This window comes from Sander lucioperca, chromosome 14 (genome assembly GCF_008315115.2).
Source record: "Sander lucioperca isolate FBNREF2018 chromosome 14, SLUC_FBN_1.2, whole genome shotgun sequence".
NCBI lineage: Eukaryota > Metazoa > Chordata > Actinopteri > Perciformes > Percidae > Sander > Sander lucioperca.
Genome location: NC_050186.1, coordinates 34,424,629 through 34,451,924, shown reverse-complemented (window position 1 = coordinate 34,451,924; position 27,296 = coordinate 34,424,629). Strand labels below are relative to the sequence as shown.

The 27,296-nt window shown below is 40.1% G+C and overlaps 1 protein-coding gene across 2 annotated transcripts; it reads right to left on the bottom strand.

Moving 5' to 3' along the window:
- Positions 1-1,482: 1,482 nt before the first annotated feature.
- Positions 1,483-26,100, bottom strand: fpgs (folylpolyglutamate synthase). Of its 2 annotated transcripts, XR_004894991.1 has the most exons (16): positions 25,891-26,100; positions 22,494-22,622; positions 22,327-22,380; positions 21,958-22,022; positions 20,486-20,600; positions 17,934-18,011; positions 16,855-16,916; positions 15,870-15,972; positions 13,379-13,456; positions 13,079-13,226; positions 10,035-10,118; positions 9,053-9,203; positions 7,040-7,115; positions 4,918-4,984; positions 2,378-2,912; positions 1,483-2,317 (listed from the first exon to the last, which is right to left on the bottom strand). XR_004894991.1 is itself a non-coding variant. In XM_031287279.2 (15 exons), exons 1-15 carry the CDS (start codon positions 26,038-26,040, stop codon positions 2,536-2,538), a joined length of 1,737 nt encoding a protein of 578 aa, XP_031143139.1. In that variant the 5' UTR covers positions 26,041-26,100; the 3' UTR covers positions 1,483-2,535. The 2 variants fall into 2 exon arrangements, 1 of the variants encoding a protein (XP_031143139.1); XM_031287279.2 differs by having other exon boundaries at positions 1,483-2,912.
- Positions 26,101-27,296: the final 1,196 nt, after the last annotated feature.

Below are 27,296 nucleotides of genomic sequence, written 5' to 3'. Positions count from 1 at the left end.
TTTCCTGGTTCAATTAGAATTGGTATTCAAACAGTCCTCCTCATCATGCTGTTCACATTTTGACATCATGAGACCAAGACGACACCCAACAATTGATCAACAGTACCTCGCCATTGCGAGGCTTCAAACAGGATGTTCTCAGACGGAAGTGGCCACTGAGCTTGGAGTGTCACAGAGTGTCATTAGCAGGTTGCAAAGACAGTACAGAGAGACTGGAAGAGTCACAGAAAGGCATAGAAGTGGACGCCCATTGGCCACATCCCACACTGATGACCGCTTCATTGTGAACAGTGCCCTGTGGAACCAGATGATGAATGCCACTCAACTCAACAGGCACATTTAAGGGAGGTGAGAGGCACCCAAGTGTCACGTCAGACCATTCGGAACCGTTTACATCAGCGTGGTCTGCGTGCTAGACGACCTGCAAGGGTACCTGACCACACCACCAGGCACAGGCGTCATCGTCTTGCATGGGCCAGGGAGCATTTACGCTGGACGAGGGACCAGTGGGCTTCAGTGCTGTTCTCTGTTGAAAATCGATTCACGTTGAGCAGAAATGATGGCTGCCAACGATGTTGGAGATGTCTGTTGTCACCAGACGACCCTTTGGTGGTGGTGTTACAGTGTGGACAGGCGTGTTTAGTCAATACAGAACTGCCCTTCACTTTCTGAATGGTACAGTGACAAGCCCATACTACCTGAATAACATCATTAATCCAGTCATTGTGCCCCTGCATGAACACAGGCCTAATTTCATCTTCATGGACGACAATGCTCCAGCTCATCGAGGTCGCATCATTAGGGAACGACTGCTGGAGACTGGGGTACCTCAAATGGAGTGGCCCACACTTTCTCCAGACCTGAATCCTATAGAAAACCTATGGGATCAGCTGAGTCGCTGTGCTGACGCCCGTAACTCTGTACCCCAGAACCTCAATGACCTGAGGGCCGCCCTTCAAAAAGAGTGGGATGCCATGCCTCAGCAGACAATAACTCGATTTGTTGACAGCATGAGACGTCGTTGTCAAGCTGTAATTGATGCTGAAGGGCACATAAGTTATTGAGACATTGACATTTTTTGTTGTAGTATACCCACCACTGTCGTTGGCTTTTGTTTCAATAATGTTTTTGAGATGAGGAAATCACCATTGCATGCTTCTACTTAAATGCCCTACTTTCATGATATTATACCACTGTAGCTTGAACTTTTTAAATTTTCCATGAATTTCAACCGAAAGCCAGATATCCCTAACTTTTTGTGAGTAGTGTAATGGGTTAAGTGTGAAAAACATGATGGAAATACGTCAGTTTATTTCATGTATTGTGAGGAATGTTAGTCTGTTTAAGGGAGTCCCTCTGATTGGTAGTACATGAGACATTCTCTGAAAGTTGATAAGTTACATTGAAAAGATAATTATAAAACACATTCTATTAGGTTTTAGGTTTACAAAAGAAGAAACCACAAAATAATCAAAACAATGGTAGACACAATTTCAATATTTTTTAATTGACTCATATTTAAGATGCCAGCAATGACCAATTCCATTTAAGTGCATTTGTATCTTGACAGTCAGTGCTGTTTATTTAGATAAAAATTAAAAAAACTCAAATTGGAGGTTGCAGGGTGAATCTGAAATACCTATAAAGCTTAAGACATTGGTAGGTTTCACTGAATGAATCACCATGACAACATAAAGACCAAGATGATAAGTTTCAATAATTTACACCATTATACATACAATGAAGTATGTAGTACAGTCAAATAATTTAATCATTATTATGCATTAAGGATCATTTTTACTAGAATTCCAGTGTAAAATAGATTAGACAAAATTTGATTTGGTTACATGAATTCATCTAATATTTACACTTCTACAAAAAGAAGAGAGTAGGCCATGTGTATGAAGGACATTGTCAAATAGAAACCATGCAAAATGGCTTTCTTTAATAATAAAAAAAAATAAAAAATACTGTAAAAGATAATAGTGTTTCAAATAGATAGTAAAACCCAGAAAACCCAAACTCCACGTAGCACGTTTTGCTGCCATTAATCTCCAACTTTTATAGAACGGTTATGTAATAACCATCACACCACTCTGGTTCATCCTGGGGGCATTGGTGATCACTGAAGCACACACAGTTAGCTAACTCAGCTCACATTGTGGTGTACATGAATGTACACTTTGTAAACATTTGGCTTCAAGTAAGACTAAAGACATTAGCTCCACACGTGTGTGCAACCATCTGTAAGGCTCTGGGTGAAACTGGGGATGTTGTGAGGCATGGAGCTGCCTTGGTCCAAACGTACAGGTTCCTAGCATTAGCCACTGTAGTAAAGCTACAAGATAACAAAACCTGGGTGCAGCTAAGCTCATTCAGGTCAACACCTAAAGTCACTGTCCAAGAAGCTAGTACCACAAAAACCTCATCTAAAACAGACAGAAATCATTTTCCTTCCAACAAGGTAAATGCACACGTCAGCAGAGCATCCCATTATTTCAACTGTTTTGAATTCACAAATTTCACATGATCCGTTTACTTGGAGGAAGCTGGGTCGAGGTGTTTGAGTACTCCTCCCACCAAGTGGAGGCTTCCAGTGATGAGGATGTGGATCTCGGCTGCATCGTGGAGCGGGATAGCTTTGGCCATGACGCTGGGTTTAACCTTTAAGACTCTCTTGGCTGGGTCTTCCAGCACTGAATCCCTGCCTTGGGTGATCCACTGGAGGGCACTGAGGATGCAGGGAAACACCAGGCTGTCTGCTTTCTTTTCAGAGCCGAGGGGCAGGCTGTCCTCAATGAGCAGCTGTGTACCTTGGTTATCCCCCAGGCTGTTATGGAGATGCCAGCTCCTCTCGTTGTCCAAGCAGCGAGTCAACATGTTCTCCACCGAGACATTGAAGTTCTGCTGGTCTGAGAGGTGTGGAAATGACAGAATGGTAAGGTTCATAGTTTTTCTGTTTCTTTTTTTTTTTTTTGTAAGACAAAAGCACTTCAATATTCAAGATTCAGGATACAGTATTCCAGATAGATCTGGGAAAAGGGACCATTTTCACATCTCTTCAGTGTAAAAGCAATACTTCAACATTTTGGAAAATGTGCTTATTGGCTTTCTTTGTTACTTACATAACCAAAAATCGAAAAACGCCAGTTACAGTGACCGTGCAGTTTCCTGAGGTTTTGTTGTCAAAATGAGAACCATTGTGTCTGTATAGAGACCAAAAACATCCTGTGCTCAGTGACTTTCAGGCAACCCCCGCTATAGCCAGAGACAAAGCAGAGAGAAGCACTGGGCAAATGGATAAATGTTCTCACGAAATACTGTAGTTCCAACACAGAAGACACAACCTTTCACATTTTTGTTTGAGTATTGGTTTAACCCTCATGTTGTCCTCGGGTCAAATTTGACCCGTTCTCAAAACTTCTATATCAGAAATATGGGTTTCTTTTTAACCAAATTACTAAAAAAATTAAGTACAATTTCAAGTACTTGATTACTACTTTCATTGAATTGTGGGTATTCAATTTTATAGCATTTGAAAAAATTGAAATGGTTTCAAAACCTGACTTAACTCTGACATACACAAGTCTGTGATTCTCCACCAACATACGATCCTCTAATATTAGTCAAAATCATTCATTTCAAAATTAGGTATAATCTATAAATTATATTTATTGACCATGAATTCCAAAAATATGTGTAAAACTATTGGTAATAAGTTGGTGTTAGTGAAAAATAGCATCGAAGACGTGGAAAAAAAATGATAAAAACATTGAAAAAAGTGACGAAAAAAAGTGAAAAAGAAATGTCAGAAAATGTGTCAAAAATACCAAAAAAAAAAAAAAAAAAAGTTAATTTTGACCCAGAAGGACAACAAGTGCATGGTCAACCAGAAGACAACACAAGGGTTAACAAATAAGCAACTGTTTTTAAGTTATACTAGGTATCATTCCAAATCTTGCAGAAATGGAGAGCGTAGGTATATGTAAGGAGATAACATAGGCACAGGCTAATTATTGCTAACTAAAATGCTCGTTAACATTAGTAATTAAACTTAAACAGCTAATGTAAGTCGAAACTGCCTGTGAGTTTCTCCTGTACTGTACGGCCATTTCTCTACTGTGCGACAGAAAGTCGTGTGGTTATGACACAATCGTTAGCCTATTTTTACAAAAACGTCTGCTACGGGGCCATAACATGAGGTACAAGGTAATGGAGCCTTTTATACATTGTCGTGTTTCTTTAGAAATAAACAATGGACGAATAGTCTTTAAACTCTTCAGATGTAAAGTTATTTGCTGTCAAAGTGACGCCAAAATGAATGGGAGTCAATGGGATGCTAACGGGAGGTGATGGCTTGTTAGCCTACAATCTCCCCATTGGAGGTACGCTTTCCAGATGCTCGCTTATCCCCTTGGAAAATACAGGGCAGGGTCTCTATAGATAACAGCCACCGCAACACAGTTAGTGGGTTTAAAGTGATGATTGAGAGGAATTACTTTTGTACGAGTCTATCTTTTGTTTTTTAGGAATGCTGCTTAGTATACCTTTCATTTTTGGATAGAGCCAGGTTAGCCATTTCTCGCTGCTTCCAGTCATTATGCTAAGCTAGGCTAACCCCATCCTGACTTTAGCTCTGTATTTAATGCAGACATGAGAGTGATACCAATCTTCTTATCTCACTCTTGGAAATAAAGCAAACATGCACATTTCCCAAATTGTTGAACTATTCCTTAAAAAGAACCACTGGCTGTCCAGAGGTGGGAAATCAATCTCAAAACTAGGCTATGCATTTAAAAAATGAGCAGTCATGAAAAGTGCACATGATTTGTAGTTAAGGGGCTAAAAACCACAGGTATGGTCCTTTTTGGGAAAGGTTTTATATTTGTTACCAACAGCTGAAAGCAATGATCTCACCTGCATTACAAGAAGCGATGGCTTCACTGATGTTTGGACAGAACACAGCAAAGTCAAAATGGCATGGCTGAAAAGAAAAAAGAAAAAGACATAAATAAAATAAAAAGTCTGCTTACACAGTTATTAGTCAGCTGACAGTACGGTTACCAAATCACACCTTCTGGTGAGATTTATTAGAGGTCCATGACGTCAAGTATTTGCATTTGTAATGACATTTTTTAAAGTTCATTTTATTTTTGTGAAATACTTAAATACCAGCTGATTGTTAATTTTTAATTCCAAGCCTTTAGTTTGGAATTCAAAATTAACAATCAGCTGGTGAGAGACCCTGTTGTCCTGGCACAAGAGCTTAATTCCTTCTTCATTAAATCAACAGAAGATTTGGTGAAAAAATTCACATCTTTCGAGGGTTCTGATCAGCAGGTTCCTATTCTATTCGACAATGGTCAGTCCAAATTTTACATCCAAGAAATCACAGAACCAGAAGTTATTGATGTCATTACAGCTTTGAACAATTCTAAAGCCAAGGATATTTATGGGTTTGATACTAGCTTTATGAAATCACATAAGGAGGCTTTAGAGCCCCAAATCATGCACTTGGTTAATTTATCTATAAAAAATTCAACTGTCCCTAAGGCGTGGAAATTGGCCTCAGTTACCCCAGTATTTAAAGCTGGGGATAAAAAATATAGACCAATCAGCATTCTACCTATAATTTCTAAAATAATTGAAAAATGGGTTATTAAACAAATCATTGAATTCCTTAGCAATAGCCAAACATCTTTACATCCCATGCAGTTTGGGTTTCGGCCACGCCACTCAACTGAGGCTGCATTGGCTATGTTCATGGAAAAAATCAAATGTCAGCTAGATAAAAATGGATGTGTTGGTGCCGTATTCCTAGATTTAAAAAGAGCTTTCGACACCGTCAATCACAAGGTGCTGCTATCTAAATTGTTCAGTTTTAATTTTTCTGCTCAAACTATTAATTGGTTTCACTCATACCAGTCTCACAGAGAACAATGCACTGTGGTAGGGGGGCTAGTTCTGCTTACATGGGTTGTCCAGTAGGAGTCCCCCAAGGGTCCATACTGGGGCCCATTTTATTGAATATGTTTACATGTTGATGTCCAGCTTTACGCCAATGATGCTGTGATTTTTACTGAAGCAAAAAATCCTGAAGAGGCAGCACGTGTGCTTTCAACAGCTCTTACACACATACAAACATGGCTCAATAGATCGTGTCTTATGTTAAATGCAAAAAAAACTGTTTATATTTGTCGAAGCAACCTTCTACTACTATGCTTTCTCAATCTGGGGTGTTCTTGGGCACAGAAGAGTTGGAAGTTGTTAATGAGTTAAATACTTGGGCGTGATTATAGACTCCAAACTCTTTCAAAAATCATGTTAAAATGATATCCAAAAGAATTCAATTCAATCTTTGTAATTTTAAGCAAATCAGAGGATCTCTGTCAGATACAGCTGCTCTGATGTTTCTGCATTCAATGCTATTTTCACATCTGAACTACTGCATCACCAGCTGGTCTATGTCGGGTTCTACTATCCTAAAACCAAAAAAAAAAAAAAAAATCTTTATTCTTATATCTTATCATCATTGCAAGATCTTAGAGAAACATAACTTACTGAGTTTTGATAATTTTTGTACATTTTCCTCAATATGCTTAATTTATAAAGTACTAGATGGCTTGGCGCCACCCCCACTGCTAGAGTTTATTAAATACAGACAGACCCGGATCACCAGAGCTGTTGTAAACAGGGACTGTGAGGTTCCTTTTAGAAAAACCTCTTTTCAGCCATAATTCTATTCTAAAAGTCTATTAAAAGGTAGTGCATTATGGAACACACTACCCCCAACTATAAGGGAATGTCCCACTCTGGCCACCTTTAAGAGCCAGGTAAAGGTGTGGCTTAGAGCTAACTGTATTTATAATATAATTATAGAGTGGAAATAGGAATGACATTTGACTGAAATGAAAAAACCAAAAGCTTTCCACAATTCGCTACAACAAACTCCACATACATACTACAATACCCACAACAACCTTCTGCTTAATAGCTGTGAAGCCTTTTCTCCTGTATTGCTGAAAGCAGTTGTACTCACCACCAGTAGTTTAATCATAGCTGCTGAGTCTCTCTCTCCTGTGGCATTGAACAGCAAAACTCTGGCCACAGGTCCACTACAACACAAACATGTCAAGGGTTTACATCAGTACTGTTGAGCTGTTTGAGAAGTGTTTTAGTAAAAGCAAGGAGGAACAGTTATTAGCACAGGGAGGTGCTCTGATACTAGAGTATCAGAATGGGTGGTCTTATTTCCACTTAACCAGGCTCATTTCACATCTTCAAACAATATGGAAGATCAGCCGACTGGGCTACAGCTTCATGTGAAAACATTTTACATGTGCTCAGCTGACATTAAGAACATGTGGTCTTGTTGGTGGAAGGGTGCAACTCCTAAGAGTGCTTCACCTGGCGGTTTGTGTCACTAGTAGAGATGCACCGATAGACCGGCCATGACCGGCGACCGGCAGGTCAGTCTGACATATGCCGATTTCATGCCGGTCAACGCTACAATTAACTGACAACATAAGTTACACGAGTTACAGTTCTCAAGGACGCACACACGGACGCGACAGCAAAGTCTCTTTTTCCTTTCTCTCAACTTTTCCGCCGTGTGTCGCTCGTACCCGCTCGCGGTGTGAAGCGCGTGTCGCCGCTATTCTCGCACATGTAGGGAACCTCGTGAATTAACCTGCAACATGTCAGCTGTTTGGAAATTCTTCAGCGTGTGTGCAGAAGATAACAAGTTTGCAATATGCAACACCTGCAAGGAAAAAGTAGGGCGTGGAGGGACGACATCAAAAACCAAAATCACATTTTTTTTAGTTGGATATTGGATGTGAAAAGGAGGAAATGGTTCTAACATTGCACTTTAGATGTGTGTGAATTTCCCAAACCAGGAGTAATTTATATAGTTCTATTTTATAGTGATCCATTATCTGTTCAAAAAATGTTCTATGTTCTATGCAAAATGTTCTATTAAAGAAAAGATAGAAAATAAATGTGTGTGTGCTGTAAAGTGGTTAGAAAAAATGAAATCGGAATCGGCTAAAATCGGTATCGGCTGGCCTAACTCAATGAAAATCGGAATCGGCCTAGAAAGTTGTAATCGGTGCATCTCTAGTCACTAGTTTGGTTTATTTCTGCAGGTAGTAACGTGTGTGTGTTTAACATAGTGACTACAGCCCGGTTCTACATTTTCATTTTAAAAAAACGGCAATTGGCAGTAGAAGCATTTAGAATGCAGGATTTAATAGTGCGTTCCATTTACCTTGGAACTCGGAAGCCGAAGCTGGGAATCACACCCGAGTTAAATGCGTTCCATTTACAAGTCGGATTTTTATTGTTTCATTAGCTCTAGCCAGGTAAGCCATTGTTAGCAATGCCAGTTTATAATAAGGCATTACACTGTTTTTTGTGCATACAAGATAGACGATGGACAGAACTGTGTGTACAACTGATTTAATGAGACACAAATAAGACAGAAGTGCTAATAACTGTATCTTACTACAGCTTTCACAACTGTTGATGCACGGAGCAGCCGTGTTGGATTTTTAGCTCAGGGTACTCGGTGGTTGCCCGAGTTCCGAGCCCAGAAATCCGAGGTCAGGGTGCGTGTTTCCGACTTTGACCTCAGAAAATCCCAGTTCTGAGTACAAATGGAACGCACTATAACTAGACAACAGCTGCAAGCGTCGACAACAAAGTCCGAAAGGGCTGTTATCCATGTTGAATTAACCGCTGGTCGTCAAGGCAGATGAGGTTTGTTTTCTTCAGGTAAAAGGTCACGTGTGACTGATAAGAGCCGATCGTTTCCAAAAGTCTCTGTTTTTGCGAGTCCAGACTAAAATGCAACCCCTGAGTTTTCAAACTAAAAGGTTTTTTTCCGTTCTCCGTTTGAGGGGTTCTAAAACGGCATAGTGTGGACGCTAGGCATAAACATAGCAAAAGATGCTAGGCGTAAATGTAAAAAAAAAAAAAAAAAAAAAAAAAAAGGTATGCATTTTAAATCGAAAATGTATTAGTTTGGATGTCATTAGAGAGCGATGTTCACCTTGCATTGCTTTCATGCTGGGCTGCAGTCTCTCTGAACCAGTCTACACAGGCCTGCATACTGCGCATGGTGTGAGCTCCGTCCAAGAAGTAGGTGACCGCTCCGTGTTTCAGAGTCTGATTCCTCCCAGGCCACTCCGTGTCTGCCAGCCCTGAGACCAAACACAGATAACATTCCTGGATGAGGTCACATTTTGCTTGGTAACTGTTAAATTTCTATTAGGGCTGCACGATATGAGGAAAATATCTAATTGCGATTTATTTTTGACTGATATTGCGATTGCGATGTGATTCACGATATTGGAGGGAATGATCGTTTTTGTATCATTATTCTCATTTTCATTGAAACTTATTAACATTGAAAGAAATTAAAATGATTATAGTGTGATTTTTGTGAGGCTCTGTACCAAACAAAGATTTTTTTTCTTTAGTCTGTAGGATACGATTTGTAGGCCGGGACATCTCTGCAGCACCACAATAAAATATGTGTCAAACCATTCTGAATTAAATTCAGAATGGTTTGACACATATTTTGCCATTAACAAATATTGTGCCCCCTTGCGATTTGGATATTGCACTAGTCCATGGTGCGATTTCGAAACAATTGCGATTCATTTCTATAAAATCTGATTCACACATAACACGACTAACAGTAAAATCCTGGCTCCCTGACATCTGAAGAGTTTTACTGTGTTATTTGAAACCGAAACAGGACATTGACATTTCTATAAAATTTAAATGCGCAGCCAAGAACAGCCACAGTTTGTTTTTTGTTTTTAAAATCGAGTGGATGTATTTAAAATGGTTGGATATTGGCACCAGCAACCACCTGGTAAAACATGCAATTGGCTGCTAGATTTGCTTCACTCACCACAATCTATTGAGTGGCTGGTAGATTTTGGAATCCTTTCTACCCCGTTTGCTCTTTGTCCTAATCTCATGTTGCTCTGCTCCACAGTGATTGATTCTTCTTCAGGACTCACCTTTTACCATGATGGGGCTGGGCTTGAAGGTAGTCACTTCAAGTACACCCGTGTTCTCAACACTGGTGGAGGAAAAGCTTTTATCTGTTGAGAGAGGACAGGTTGTTGTGAAAACTGATATAGCCTTTAGCCCTTTTCTGCGGGGGGTCTGGCGGTCCTCCCCCAGAACATTTTGAACATTAAACACTTCATTTCCTGCATTCAGGTGAATTTTTATGCACCTATTTCTACCATTTTCTGAATCAATTTATGCTGGAAATATGTAAAAGGAAACATAGGGGACAATTTAAAATATAAAAACATAATGGAATATATTGCAATAAGGCTCTGAGGCATTCTGTATTGCTTTCAACTATTTATTGTCCTTTGGATCGACTTTTCTAATTATATCTGAGTCGGCACACATGTAGCCTATAATTTACTCTTCCCTCCTCTTTTGCGTCTTTTGTTGGGGAAGTAACCTCCTTAAATGTGCAAATGACAATAATTTACCTCAATGATACATGAATTCATTTGAATGATTAATAAAGCCCTGGACTGTAATATTTCAGATGTGTTTGAGCAAGATTTCTGCTCATGTTCAAAACTTTGTGCACATTCAAAATATATCTGTTCTCTGAGATTTGGAGTACTTAAACTTATGCTGTCCTTTTCTTTCACCTTATACTCAAAACGTATTCACTCCCTTATGGAGTTAGATTCCCCTTTACACCTTATAGCGTGTAACAACCAGAAACACCAGCACCTTAGATTCATCCCCAAAGCAAGGTTAATAGAGCGGAGTCCTTAGTTGCAATTTCCAAGTTGAACCACTTCTAGGGTCATAGTCTTGACTTCTCACAGCCAGACACGCGATCAGGCACATGGAGAGACCGGTGGACGGACGGACACACACGGACACGGACACACACACAGACAGACACACACAATTATTTTTGAAATGATTAATCTTGCGATTATTTTTTCAGTCGACTAATCTAACGATTAATTTTTCGATTAATCTAACAATTATTTTTTCAATTAGCGATTATTTTTCCATTGCTCAATTATTAACAATTTACACAAAACAAATTTCAATAAGGTTCAAAGCTCTATTTATTATAATTGTTTAACACTGCAATGTTCAAGTAAAATGAATTTAAAGTGCAGCCTGAAGCCAGATGTAGGCTATCAATCCAACCACAAAATAAAGTCACTTTCAGGAGGAATACAAAAATAAAAAACTTAAAAGTAAACAGAGCAAGTGCAAAAAGAGTAGCCTGTATTTGCTTTTTTTAACAGTAGGTAAAATAATGAATAAGCTCTTGTTTAACATCCAAGCTCTTCTCCCTTTAATTTAACTTTAATTATTTGTATCTAAAGGCTGGTTAAGCACTGTAGGGAGGAGAAGTTGTTTTTTTTGTCTCATTCCAGTGATTGGCACATCTGGGCAATGGCGTCGGATATGCGTTAGCATGTTGTTGTATGATGTATTTCCACTCACATACCCAACAACTGCTGAACAACGACGACACACAGTCCTCGTCTTATCCACCACTCTCTCGCCTGTAGCCTACTACTGTAACTGACCCGAAGACCGAAGTTTTCGAGGCGGGGACGGCACCAGGCGGGAGAGCATGAGACGGGAGGCTGCAGCCATACAGTCTCGAAGTTTTCCCAAACTTGCGATCTTAAAGAGGCCGGCAGGGAACTCTTGTGGGTCGCCACTACTCGCCAAACTCGTCCTTTCGTGCTGCTATCTCTGACTCACTCACTGGACCTTCGACCTGACGAAAAACTGCATGTAGGCGGAGGAGCTCGGTTAGCTTACATTAAATAATTTGCACGCAAGTTTTATTTATTTATTTTATTTAGTGACGCGGCGATGCAAATTATTTGTGTCGACGCATTTACGTAATCAATGACGTTGACTATGTCGACGATTCGTCCCAGCCCTAACACAGACACACACAGACACACACACAGACACACACAATTACCACAGTTTTCCCCACTTATCCTGTCTCTTTCTATCGGAGAGAGAGAGAAAGAGAGAGATAGAGAGAGCAGCAGAGAGGGGAGGGATCGCTTTGTGACAGGCGCGGAGAAATAAGCGTCAGGTATGAATGGCCAGTCGATCAGGCACGTTTACATAGGCTATTGTCCGGTTTCATATTTGTCAGTCAACTTTTCAAAATACATTCGGGGCTACACACAAAACATTCGGGGCTGAAGCCCCGGCAAAATCGGCTGACACCGCCTCTGTTTTTGAGGACTATGGCTGACTTCTTCTCAGATCTCTGCAGGGTAAACTGAGACAGCTAGCTAGAATTTCTGTCAAATCTGAGTTTTCTCTTGCACTTTTGCAGCGGCTCCGTGCGGAGCTTAGCACCGCCCATGACAATTGTGATTGATTTAAAGAAATGCCAATAAACCAGAGCACGTTGTTCTCCCATCCCGGAATGCTGTCACCCTGGAAATCCAGAGTTCTCACGAGAGCACAATTTCAAAGTCACTCTGGCATTCAGTAATGATGCTCATTAACTATGCCCGTGTAGCCGAGCTGCACCAATCCAGCGGTGTATCTGATATAGGCGGACCAGAGGCGAGCTAAAAAGATGACGACAGTTTAATCTACCAGTTAGCTCTGCTGGTAGCTAAGCGTATGGGTACGCCCTGGATACGTCACCCTGTGTATTGTTGTGATTGGTCGTAGTGTTATCCAATTGCGTGCAGTGAGATTTTCAAATGCATGCTTGGTGCCGCCCCTCGAGTTGGACCATTTTCATTATGCAATGCCAGACCCTTAATCTTTCAGATTTGGGTCTGGATTTCCAGGCTAGAATGCTGTGTGGACTAGCCAGACCTTCCTCCGCTCCGCAGTGTGTGGGTGGTCTGGCAAACTCAAACCTGGCGTTAATTCAGACATGAGACCAACATGCTAAATTGTTGACAAATTTGTGAGGTGTGGGGTTCGATAGATACACTTGCCCTGTCCCAAAAAGAGAGGTAGCTCTCTTAAGAATTGACACACAGTTCAAATGTTAGTAGACCACCCATCCCACCTGGTAGACATCTTTTCTGCAGCCAAGTGTGACTCAGCTGGAGGGCCAGGGTGGCGTTGGACCGCTGGTGCTGCCCTGCCAGGCCCAGACGCAATGGTCCACAATCTGTCTGGTAGTCCTCCAGGTCTGGACACACCCACAGAGGACACTACGACAACAGGTTAGACTGCATTACATAAAACTGAGCAGCTGGAGGTGAGATTTCAACAGCCACGTTTATTTAAAACTTCATTTAGCCCTGGACATTTCACTAAGCAATCCCTGGCTGGAAACTCTGCATTAGTGTGACTGGTCACTTACTCTTATCTCTTTGGCCCTGTTCCTGAGCATAACCATCGCATCTTCTGGCTGTTTGACTGTGAAGGCAGGAACTCCTGGCTGAAAACACATGATTAACAGCCAGTAAGCTGACTGAGCAGCAGAGAAGTAGAAACATACTGTACAACAATGAGTAGTTTTAATTTAAAGAACTTCAATGTCTCTTCACCAAGCCTAAATTCAAGTATAAAGAATGGGTGTCTCTCAATCCCAGGAATGCAAAGAACGGACTTGTGTTTTGAGGAGAACCTTCTTGCTACAGTATTCCTTCTTGGAAGAATAAACTTGCAAGGTGACAAGCACACAGAATACCGTTGACAGTTTGAGACGATGTAATCTTGCTGGTATTGCACAATACCCCCAGCACAGACACTCTAAAATAACAGCCAGAAATGAAAACCCCAACAATACAACCACTTTATAGATAGGATTGGGCATCGAAAACCAACTCGGAAAAGTGTGGTTTTGAATCCGATCAGTTCCAAATTTAACAAATCGCAAGTTTTGGTTTCCATGGCGGCCACCGTACTTCCAGGCGCTTGTTGTGTTGCGGTCATGGAGCACAGTAAGCAGCACTCCTTAGAGTGCTGCTTACTGTGGCTTTATTTTACGTTGAAAAAGCCCAATATAACTGTAAATCACCATTGAAAATGTTACTTTTATTTGTGAAATAAGCATGCGACTTATTTCAACTCCACCTCTCCAAGAATCGGAATCGAGAATCATAAGAACCGTAATCGAAAGGAATATTCGGAATTGGAATCAGAATTGTTCAAATCAAAACGATGCCAAACCCTGTTTAAAAACCATTTAAACAAGCTCCGGACATAAAAACTAACTCATACCACTATTACAATATTATTAAAAAAATCTAACTTATTGAGCTTTGATTTTTTTTTTTTTTTTTATGACCAATGTTTGTGTACTTTATAAGATACTGCATGGTTTAAGCTCCTAAACCCCTTGAACAATTTATTATTACAGCTCATAGTGAAATAAGACAAACATAATCATCAATGAGGGGAGACTGCTATATAATACATTGCTATACCTGCTTTCTCAGTTCCAGCAACAAAACAGTGGAATGCTCCCCACAAATATTTCATATATATTGTCAGTATAAATCAAGAGTCATGTTGTAATTAAGGTCTGCTTATGCCTCTTTGAATGGATATGCACGGATCTGTCGGTCTACCAGCGCACTCTTAGTGTTGTGTAGAGTTCGGTCAATTTCTGGTTCCACCAGTCCGGTCCAGTGTAGGAGGCTAAACCGGTTTGATTGTATGCAAACCTGTTAAACAGACATTTACTATGACACCTTCTATAGACAATCTTCAATAGTAGCCTATGTTAGCAACCAGTGCCGAGGGCATCACAGCACTAAATCCAACGTGTAGTGCAAGCAGTGTTGGGCAGTAGCATTACTAGTTTAACTACTTCTCAATAGCGTCGCTGTTTTCTGAATCAAATAGTTTTTCAGCAGGCAAAGTGTAAACACTGCAGAAAAATCAGGGCTTAGAGGTGCATTACCACCACCATGTGGACTGGAGTTGCTATACTCTCACTATGGGCTCTCTCATCAGTCTCAGTCGGGAGAGGCTGAGTCAAGTGCGACACCTTGTGGTAAAATTTGGTATAGTGGTCATATTAACATATGCCATAGCACGTTACCACTTTATGTACGACTCCTTATATTTATCTTCCAAAGCGACTGAAACTCAATTACTAAAATATTTATTTATGTTTGCAAGAAAAGCAAATACACTTAACAAATATTCAGAACTAAATTTTGAATCTAGTGCATATACATGTTATCTCAAAGAGAGACAAGTACTGGATCTCTCTCCCTGTCAGAGGCCACTGCCCGCTGCTCGGTAGCCGCTCTCTGAGTGCGACTGTCTGAACTCAGTTGCTTGTGGAACTTTGCAACTCGAAAAAGGATAACCCCAGGTTCCCGTTAATCTTAGAATGGACATTTGTGTTGTGTTATTAAACAAATGATCCATTAACGAGGAAATCAAAGCCTCGTGTCTACAAGACCAGCCCGCTCGCAGCGGGGTCTGTCTTCATTTGGGCTCTTCAGAAACCTACGGGTGACGTCACTGCACAAGATGACGTCCTCAAATGTCTCGTTTCGTCCACAACTCAAAGATATTCAATTTAATCTGAGAATTTTGCTTTTTTTCTTAAAGATTAAGAAAAAAGACCGTCAAAGCTATCAAAATAGTTGCCGATTAATTTAATAGTTGACTACTAATCAATTATTCAATTAATCTTTGCAGCTCTAAAATAAACTTTAAAAAAATAAATAAAACTGAACATCATTTCCATCTCCATGATAACAGAGCAAACTCCATCTGCTGATGAATACTGTTAGGTGACGTTGAAAGCACTTTTTTTTTTTTTTGTCATATTATTTCCAATATTTAGTGCAATCACAATGACACATTACTGATGTGTCCAGCCAACACACCTTGAAGATGCCTCCTTTTTGCCAGGCGATCTTTTCAATGGTGTCTCCAAGAATCTGAGTGTGGTCTATACCCAGAGAGGAGATGCCACACACCCACGGCCTCCTGTGGACACAGAACCAGAGGAGAATTGATTTTTATCATTCTAGGACCTAAAAGTTAAATTCTCATGTGCAATTTATATTATAAAAAAAACTTTGGTGTCCGTGTATCGGTAGTAGGGGTGTAAATCACACGTTTAATCAAGATACGATATTATATCAATTCTTTGGACAACGGTACAATATATATCACAAAGTATGCCACGATACAATTTCTATTTGATTCAGTTCAGGGGCCTGCGACCGATACGAAACATAACCCTATTTAACAAATGTATACTGTATACTGTATACTATATATATATATATATATATATATATATATATATATATATATATATATATATATATATACTAAAATATGATTAGTCAATTTCATTACTGAGCCCTTACAGGCATTTAAATGAAAAACAAACTACTCTTTTAAATAAAAATAATAAATATAAAGTTGGAATTTAAAAATAAAGGCGCATTTTAAGAGATGACGAAACGTATCCATATTTTCACTTTGTATCGATAATATTGGATCGTTGAGGATTTAACCGATATATCGATCCTGATCGATGCATCGTTACAGTATTGCCACGAACATTCTGCGATACTGCTGTATGGAATTTTCCCCCTTACACATGTACAGTAAACCTGTCTACAATAGTGCAGGTTCTGTACCAACACTCTGCTACCGGCAAGTGTTCTCCTCTGGTAAGTACAATCTTTGTTCACGAGTGTATGATCTGAAGTCTGTTGTGAAACTCACAAATGACAAATGGGTATCCCGTCTGAATATAATTTGGGATCCAGAATGTAAGATAATCACATTCTAGTTCACTATTTCCAGCCTGAAAGAGATGAGTAAATTACTATTGCTTTATACTTTGACTCTTACCTTATAATGTTGGTGCAGTCATATGCTCCACCAATCCCAACTTCAATTACAGCTAAATCCACCTGGAAAAAAACAGATTTGTTTAGATTTCAGGCAAGTTAGTAATTTAAGTAACAGAACATTTTACTAGTGGGCTTGAGGATGGTGATGTCAGTCGGTTGGTCTGTCTATCAACACACGCTAATCCAGCACAAGACATCTCAACAACTACAGGCCCGACTGCCAGGAAGTCTCTGCAGAGAATGAACCTTTTACATTGTGGACAACCTTTCAACTTTTGGGGCGTTGCACCCAAGTGCAAAGAAGCAGTGAAAATGGCTTTGCCTCTAAAGGTGACAGTCTGGTGAGGTCGGTGACTCGAGTCTGTTCGGCGTGTTCCGTGCCATCGTCCGTCGGAGGAGCAGTCGGCCTTCATTTTGGCCGACCTGACTTGCTGGGTCGGAGGGCGGGCAGGACTCAATGACCAATCTGATTGGTGGAGTGCTAACCCGGAAATGACGAGTGGGATGAGTGTGACTAAGCCTCTCAAAATCTGACGAAAATCTTTTAAACTGACCTTTGTCGATCTGAAATGAAGACAGATTCAGCAGCTGCACGGCCTATTTCTCGCTTAAAATGTTTTCAGAAACACGTTTCGGTGAACTATCTAAAATATGAGATCGTATTCCGAACGAAGCCGCCATTATGCCTGGTTGAAAAATCCGGGAGCAGCCAGGCCCAATTGACACGTTCGTCCAATCAGCTGTCGGTTTAAGTGTTTTTTGGGGAGACAATACAGATTAGCGCCGCCTGCTGTTACGGAGACGTATTACGTACTCTCAAGTCGGCGTCGCTTCGGTGTGTTCTGAGGCACTTTTTGTACCTCGGGGAGCCGACTGATCAGTTCGACTGCCTTTTCTGCCAACGGTCGGCCGTCGGGTTGGTGTGTCAGGGACTTAAAGAAACTATTTCTTCAGAAATATGTCATCTCTGTAGAAAAGTTAAAAATTAGAAGTCCATAACGTATGTATAATTCCCAGGTAACATTGGGTTCCTATTTGCTGGCTGCTGATTAAGGCAGCAGAGGCCTGCTAGCGCACCTTCTCCTGAAGAAACACATGGAAGGCCAAGATGGTGAGGAAACGGAAGTATGCCGGCATCGTCCCTCCATGGGCATCCTAAAGAGGTCAAAGAAGAAAAGAAAAAAAGATGGCATCATCTTGTTTGCAAAGTTTTTATACAATAATATACACCAGTTAATTCCCCTGTGTGTAGAATATTTTTTACTTCAGCATCTTACAAATAATTCATATAGAATACATTTTTGTTTGTAGAAAACTAGAGACCATCTTGTAGGGCTGGGCAATATATCAATATTATATTGATATCGTGATATGAGACTAGATATCGTCTTAGATGTTGGATATCGTAATATCGTAATATGACAAAATTGTTATCTGTCCCTGGTTTTAATGGCTGGATTACAGTAAAGCGATGTAATTTTTTTAAACTTACCAGACTGTTCTAGCTTTTATGATTTGCCTTTACCCACTTAGTTATTATATACACATTAATGATGATTATTTATCAAAAATCTCATTGTGTAAATATGTTTTTGTAAACAGCAATGGTCAACCCTACAATATCGCCACAATATCGATATTGAGGTATTTGGTCAACAATATCGTGATATTAGATTTTTTCCATATCGCCCAGCTCTACCATCTTGTGATGGGCTCACACCAGCCAGCAACTTTAGCCCCTACTTCCAGCACCATTGCCCTAGCTGCCATGCCGCTGCACGTGCTCCCTGTATAAACAGCCTGTGAAAAACGTTCCTAAATGTTGCAACAAAAAAAAAACTGGCAAAACTTTAAAAAATCATCTTCTGCTCATGTCTGGAGCAGAAGGTGAAGAGCTAGACCCTTTTGGATACAATTTTACTCATATTTTGCTTCTAGGAGATGAACTAGAACCTTATTTTTAGTCTAGTTTAGTCAACGTGAAATCAGTGCTCTGTTAATCTAATTTTGGGTGAAAAGTTTTGGTACTATTTTATTTATATTTTGCTTCTAGGAGATGCATTGTGAAAATATGCAAAGAGTTGTACATTAGCAGGAATGTAGCACAACATGGAAGTGAAAGCAGCGCTCTGTTTATTTGAATGTTAAAATGCACTAAAAATATTTTGTACCTAAAATCAACACAATAATTGTGATAAATAATCTAACTATAAATTGGGGAATCTCTGTATTTGTGTGTGTGTGTGTGTGTGTGTGTCTGTGTGTACTTCACACTTGGTTTCCTGGGTAACCAATGAACTTGGGGTTTGGAATTGGGGGAAGTTTGGATAGCATTGGATATCGGATATTAATAAAGTAAACAACCGCACAATAAAGGTTGAGTAAAAAAGGTTGAGACAAAAAGCGCGGCCATAATGCTGGCTCTTCCGTGTCTACCCTTCACAATAAAAGCCCTCAGATCATTTTGCTAGGAGGAAACTCAATAAAAAGGCATTTTTGCCAACACTAGATATCAAACAAAAGCCAGATACTTTATTCATTACAGCGAGGTGGTCTTTCTGCTGGGCCTTAGGCCTGTCGCACCTCCAACGGTGCCTGCGGTGGACCATGCATGGCAGGGGCGTCCTCTACCCTGAGGCAGGCCTAACTTGACCGAATACCACGATATCATATTACGAGCTGAAAATTCCCCACTTCTAAGCACACCGCAGATCATAATGTAATTTCGGAGCTGATAGGCAAAGTCTTTCTTCTTCTCACTCAGCCTCCCCCTCTATGCTCACCCTGGGTCTGGTTGTTGAAGTGTGCTGCTAACTTATAACACTAATAACATTACCGTCGGCAAAATACCCCCGCAAATCAAATCCATACTTCAACGTTAACCGTCAAGCCACTAAGCATGTTTGAAAATGAATACCTCTGCTGATGTGTTAAATTTGTTAACGATAATAATGACGAGACATTAAACGCCGACTGTGCCGATATCAACGTGTATCGTTGACGAAAAAGACAACACTAAAATGTAGTTAAACAAAAATTCTTTATTTTCATTGCCTTCCACCTGTGATGGGTACACAACACTACCAGCTAGAGTGCACTGTGGACAATTTAGTTAATATAGAGATAACATGCAGATGTTTTCCCCAATTGACCAATCAATTGGTAAAAGAGTAGGTAGAATTTCAGTCGACCACGATTTTCTTCGGTTGAAGACAGCCTGAATGTCAACGTGTCCAAAGTATTTAAGGGGTCAAACTGCACACGGAGTGCTATTAATGTGACCAAAGAGTGCTGTCACATGATGGTCATGCTCATCCTGACATGCGGGGTCTCATTTTCGGTTGACTCAATTACAACCTGTGACACGGATAATACAGGCTAAAGCTCTACTCGGGCTGGGAATATAGACAGGCTGCACAATCAGGTAAAAAGACACCGAAATCACTGCTTGGAATGCCAACTGTTACCTTTAGACGATTAAAAGGTTAATCCATTGAATCGTTTCACTGAGTGAAGTGAATGAGTAGCCACGGTTAGACTGGCGGTCAAGTTTACAGAACAGTTACACTTAAAACTGAAAAGGGGCTGTGTTTTAAAACTATACATCTCTGCCTGGTTACATGACCTACCTTAGTTTCATCCAGCCGTCCATAAACCTGCCAGAAGTATTTAGTGAAGAGCTCTTTTCCAATGGGCTGTCCATTGATCCGAATTCTCTCCCTGACTTGAACCAAATGTGGGGAACTACAACAAAGAAGGAAACATCAAAAGAGGAGTGTTTAGAGCAGAGTTTTTACTTGCAGAGTAGAGGGAAATACATACCATGGCAAGATTTATCAATATAAATGTTAACCGCGTCATTTTCCTTATTTTGACTTTGATGAATTTACTGTTTATCAGACTCTAGATGAGACAAGAAGCTAACGTTAGTGAACGCTGTGGTCCCTCTGCCTCTCCCCCTCTGCTGCAGGAGACGCTGTATTAAAAAAAAAAAAAAAAGAGACGCTGTATTCCTCCGACACTGTATTAACGTTACGGTTTAAAACGCTTTCCAGCTAGGTGAGCATTATAAGGTGTGTTACAAGGATACGTCTTTTGGTTGTATCACTGTTATGTGACCCATATAATGTAATAACACTATGAACATAAACCTGACAATAGAACATTTAGCCTCATCAATGAAAAACCAAGGCAGTAATCATTAACAAAAAAACAGAGCATGTTCAATTTCTCTGGCTTGAGACAGCTACAGCCCAGGATATTTGGAGTTGCTATGGCAACAAGTGACAGCTGCCGCTAGCATAGCTTTAGCTCAACGGTCCGACCAATCCTCACATATATAATTACAATTTGCCATATCTAAACAAAATCAACAACTACCATCAACAGTCAGAAAAATCTGAGTGGTGGCCTAGAGGTTAGAGAAGCGAGCTTGGAACTGGGAGGTCGCCGGTTCAATCCCCAGACCGACAGGACAAAAAAAGTGCCTTAGAAGAACAAGGTCCTTAACCCCAACCGCTTCAGTGGAGCTGCTCAGTGGCCAGCAGATCAGACTGTGGTTGTACTGGGCAGCTTCCAGGGGTGAATTTGGAACTGCGTGAATGTGACAGGTCGTCGTTGCAAGTGAGAAGTTGTTCTCAATCGACTTACCTGGATAAATAAAAGGAATGACGGATATTTTCCGCTACAGCGTTACTAATTTAAAAAAAATCACAATAGTAGACTCAAGTCCTCTGGTAGGAATCCATAGCCACTGTTCTGGGACGCTACAGCGTGCATGCAGGTATTGTAAACGTGTTTGATGGTTGCAAAGAAAAGTCTGACCGATCTCATTAAAATGCTTCAATTGCGGTAAAACAAAGAAAACGTGATTACGTAAAAAAAGTTGCGGTTAGACAATTATGTAATAACTGACCTTTCATCTACCCATGAACATTCCCTGTCCTCCACCCCTCTAAAAAACAAAAAAGGGGGCAAAATGCTAAGAGGTTAAAAACTTTATAATTTCTCTGGTTTCAAAATAAAAAGCCTAAGGCCCATGTACTGGCAATTTCATCCCTCTGTATCAAATAGTGTAACGTTTCATATACTGCAGTTTTACCTGTAAAATCCAGTGCGGAAACCATATCTTCTTAAAATGTGCTCAGTGAACGCACAGGTTGACCCCTGAAAGACAAATGCAAACATTTAAGAGGCCACCCTCGTTTAGCTGTCAAACTCACGTTTAAAAACATGTTTGCATGAACTTTTGTCAGAGCTTGCATAGTCAAAACGTTAAAAGGAAGTCTGCGATCTAAATGTAAACAAAGGGTTTGCCGGGATCAATATATACCATTCAGACTTCTCAGTCATTTGACCATACAGGTCACATACAGATGCTTTTACATATAGAACTGACTGGGCCTTTACAACGCAACATACAACACACACAATTAAAAACTAGAAAAACTTGTTTGTCTAGTTAGCTCACCTTGCCCTTTGTTCCCGTCACATGAATGATATTGAGATGGTCTAGTTCCTCCACCTTTGAAGCACACACATAAGTACTCTTATCAAATCAGACAGACAATCAAACAATAACATATTTCTAATCTTTGAAGTGGTCACTATTATATGGGTTTATTTATGCTGACTCACTGTTAGGCCGGCTCGTTCCAGGAATCCTCTCATGGCCTGGAGCTGCAACTGAGGGTTGCTCCGCTCTCGTCGTACCTCCTCCAGACAACTAGCATTGGTCTGTAGTGTGTTCAGAGTGCAAATGGCATCCTGCAGCAAAAGCAAAGAGTCAAACATTTAGAACACACACACAGCGCGCTTAAAAACCAACCACCACAGTCTACACAGCACAGAGGACCGAAGCTCGGACATAATGCACTGTCCCTGCTTTTGACCTAATGCTGTGAGTAAAACACGAGTCAAGCATGGAATTAACCAATCGGGCTCCTTTTTGTTCTACGTGCAAATGTTTAGTGAGAGCAACATGTTAAGAAGAGTCAGGGTCTCATGACTGGCTGTCTGACAGTATCTCGTATTGAAGTCCAGCTCTTATCCATCTGTGGATTAGATGACTCCACTGGCTTGGTCAGCTAACAACAGCTTTCAGAGGGTAAAGGGTATACTTTTCCTTAAGCTGGACCTGGAAATGTTTAGTGCTGACATGATTGGTCTTTTTTTATCATTGAGTCTATCAACAGAAAATGAAATGTTTTCCGTTTTCTAGCATTGTGAAGTTTTGGACTCCGTTGTTGTCCAAAGACGTTTAAAAACACATAAATGAGCGCTCGATGGTGTTTTACGTCCCCAACGTCTCCTTCCAGGCAGCGATGCGACCGTTGACCTCAAGGCACATAATTGTACCGACTGTCCCGTTACTTTATTACCATGGAAACACACGGAGACACGCACACACAGCAAATAACAGAACAGCTGCAATGAGACAAAAGCCATGATGACTTTACAAGAAGACATTTTTCACTCCTATACAATACATTTACATTTAGATTGAGTATCTCTAATTAGGCCTCCTGCTAAAAAAATAATAATAGGTCTCACAGCTTACCATTTCTGTCAAGCCTCCTAAGTCACTACCCATGGGTAGATCATCTTCTGTAAAGGCTGACAATGTTGCATCACCTTTTATGGCAGGTATTCCCTGATACACCTCCATTACAGACACACCCCCACTGACTCCACCCCACTGCAGTGTGGCCTGTCCTGCTGCGGATTGTTTGCACAATCAATTTTCTTAAAATACTATATCTTCGTTAGTTTTAGACTTCCGGTGACAGTGCAGGAGCAGCACTGGGAAGTAATCATGAAGCATGAAATCAGTAAAGTCAATAAAGGCAATGAGTCTGTTACCCTATTTGACAGAAGTCTAAGCATTTACCTGTTATTTCTGACAATGACAAATGTATATTTTGCTTCAGTAAATAAAACCCCAATTAACAAAACTGGCTAAAAAAAAATATTAAAAAAAGGTGCCCTGCCACACAAAACCGTTTTCACTTGTATTTTTTTAAATATGTTAGGTCCATATGTGTTTGTGTTATGTGGTGAATGTGAAAATTAACTGCTACCTCCTCTGTCAGCTCTAGCCACTGAAAAGAAATAAGCGGAGAAATCAGGCCAATTACAAAAGCTGGTCAGTCTGACATCATGTTGCCTGAGCTCATTACTATTCATGAGCTCGCCCATTTGTGCTGGGTAAAGGATGCTGATAGCCAGGCTCTCATTGGCTAACTGTTAGCCAATCAGAGTCAAGCAGCTTAGCTCGTTGAATATTAACGAGAACTGGCACAAATCGAGCTGAGTCTTCCTACAGGCTTTCTATACCACGCTAGAATGGCTTGAAACAAGGTAACCAAGGCATTTTCTACACAGAAAAAAATGTTACAGAGTCCATGGGAGCACTGCAGACATTACCACAAAGTAATGAAATACGTGTGACAGGGCATCTTTAAATAAATCACCGGTACAGCCAGACTCTCATATCCAAGTGTATGTTCTGCTTGTTTAACGGTTGTTTGGTAAATTGGTCTTAAAACACATTTAGAGAGGATTTGATTTTTATTGTCAATTGTTATAACTTTGGTACTGGTGATTTTCCTTTGGGGCTGGCTAAAACCTCTTTGTGGGGCGCCAAAAATTCCTCTGTACAGGAAAAAACCCTGCATACACTCTCGTAATAAAGTCAACTATGACACTTGTTTGTTTAATCTGTACAAGTACAGAGATTAAACAAACAAATTCTAACGTGTTGAGCTTTAAAAGGGTGCTGGCAGGTGGATTTTATGACACACATGTATCCCATTATAATTTAAAAAAGTTGTGGAACTGTAACAGGCATGTTTATTTAAAAAAAAACAATAAGGCTCAACAATAATAAAGCAAACAAAATCAGCTTTATTGGCCACGTATGTGCACATACACAAGGAATTTGACTCCAGTTTTGTGTTGCTCTTATTGTTCATACTAGAACAGAGATAGAGAAACAGCTAAAACAAGGACAACAAAACTGAACAAGGTAAACAAACATTTAACTACTACAACAATGAATTTTGACTGATTAATTTACGTTAACGGGTTACTACATACATAAGGTGTATTGTGGCTAGAGCTGGGCGATATGGAGAAAATCAAATATCACGATATTTTTGACCCAAATACCTCGATATTGTAGGATTGACAATTGGTGCTTTTTGATAAATAATCATCAGTTATGTTGATATAATAACCATGTGGGTAAAGGCAAATAATAGAAGAGCTAGAACAGTCTGGTATGCTCAGAAAATGACATCAGTCTACTGTAATGCAGCCTTTAAAACCAGGAAAAGACGACACTTGTGGCGTATCAGGATATTACAATATCCAAAATTTAAGACGATATCTAGCCTCATATATCGATATAATATCGATATATTGCCCCGCCCTAATTGTGGCACATAATGCCATGGACAGTGACTGTATCGTCTTGATTTGCATTAACCTTAAGCTGCAACAATTGAAGATAAGTCAGTGTGATAAGTTTCATGTTTATAGCTCTTAAGATATAGTAGTTTCACTTATGTTGAGTTAATAACAAAACACAACCCACATAAGATAAAAATGTAAACACTGAAGTTTACAATATGGAACTGGCCCAAGTCAAACTCATGGCATGAGAGGTTTACCGCGTGTTAGCACACTGGTTGAACACTGACGTTGAGTCAGTCAGTGAGGCAGCACCGTTAACAGACGTAGGCTACAACAGACTACTGTGTGCTGTGAGCTTTGTCCTGTCCACACTGTAATTTTTCATAGCGGTCACTCAGCACCAAATAGCTTATTTTGCCATATTAAAGTCACTCGGCTCTACAACGCCAGCTAAAATAAATGAAGTCGCATATGGTGCTGTCAGCCATTTTTTCATCCATCTCAACACTGTTCAGTCACTCAGAGTTGCGGTTGAGGTTACAAACTTGTCAAACTAGCACTAGTGGCTAGCTAATTAGCTCGCTAGCAGTCAGTGCAAAAGATAGGTAGAAGAGCGTACCTGGTACTCCATGCCTGGTATCTGACGTGCCGTCTTGGTGCTGTAGTACCTGACTGAAAGGCTTGCTAAACTACACCCCCAGCGCTTCTTTTGGAACCGCGCGGCAAACGCGGAGCACCGCTGCCACACGCTCGAAATGCACACCATCATGGGGCGCCGGGCTGTCACAGGAAGCTGCAGCCAAATATGGGAAGTCCCTTTGGCAAACGCAATGACGACACGACACTCCTCCTATGACGACACGAAACTCCTATTTTTTAAAAGCAAGATTTAAAATATGAGTAAATAAATGTGATTGATTATTTTCTTGTTTATTTATTGCTTTTTATTTGATTAGGCCCTTGAAATAACGGTGTACTTACTTTGTATATTGGTGTATGATAAGTCCATGTGGACTGGGTATATGTAGGTGTATGTGTATGGAACAATAATATGTAAGTTACTCATTAACTTACTCTATAATGCCCGAATATTGAATATCGTATGAAAATTAGAATGTTGCTCATATGTTTTACATAGCCAACATTTCCTTTTACTGGGCAATGAGAGTAAGAAAACTGTCAGGTTATTATGAAATAAAAGGGAAGTTTAACTTGCTTAGAATAGCATAATAAATAGTTTGTTATTTTTACAGCCAGTAAAAACATTGTACTCACCATCTATATCTATGGTACTCACACTCTCATACACATATAAAAAAATCAACGTTTGCCCACATTGACACATCAAAATAAGTAATAATGCCCCTGCACATTTTTGCATTCAGACAGCAGACCAGGCATTTTGATAAAAGTACAACAGATATTATACAGAATACAAATAATGGGTTTACAGTGATATTTTATTGCACATACCGGTGCATATTTGGCATACTTAGAGACATTATATCATTTCTAAGAATTGTTTTCTGTGTATGATTGATTTTCAAGAAACTGTAGGCTAAATTCAGTTGTAGGCTATGTCTGCAGACGTTGATGAAATAAAAGTATTTTTATTGCACCATATCAGTCTCCTGATATCTCATTGATTCATCCTTGGCACTAGAAAAGCCCAGATAGTATCAAAGGTAATGAAATGGCAGATTTTTAAAGGAGGCTGCAAAACAGAAGTTAAAGGTGCCCTGCCACACAAAACCGTTTTTACTTGTATTTTTTTTAAATATGTTAGGTCCATATGTGTTTGTGTTATGTGGTGAATGTGAAAATGAACTGCTACCTCCTCTGTCAGCTCTAGCCACTGAAAAGAAATAAGCAGAGAAATCAGACCAATTACAAAAGCTGGTCAGTCTGACATCATGTTGCCTGAGCTCATTACTATTCATGAGCTCGCCCAGTTGCGCTGGGTAAAGGATGCTGACAGCCAGGCTTTCATTGGTTAGCTGTTAGCCAATCAGAGTTAAGCAGCTT

Excerpts from the sequence above, each read along its gene's own strand:
- fpgs (XM_031287279.2), bottom strand. The coding sequence starts at position 26,040 with ATGATGGTGTGCATTTCGAGCGTGTGGCAGCGGTGCTCCGCGTTTGCC. Across the intron at positions 22,381-22,493 it reads TGGAACGAGCCGGCCTAACA|GTGGAGGAACTAGACCATCT; the intron begins GTGAGTCAGCAT and ends TGTGCTTCAAAG. Across the intron at positions 9,204-10,034 it reads CAGCCCCATCATGGTAAAAG|GGCTGGCAGACACGGAGTGG; the intron begins GTGAGTCCTGAA and ends GTTTGGTCTCAG.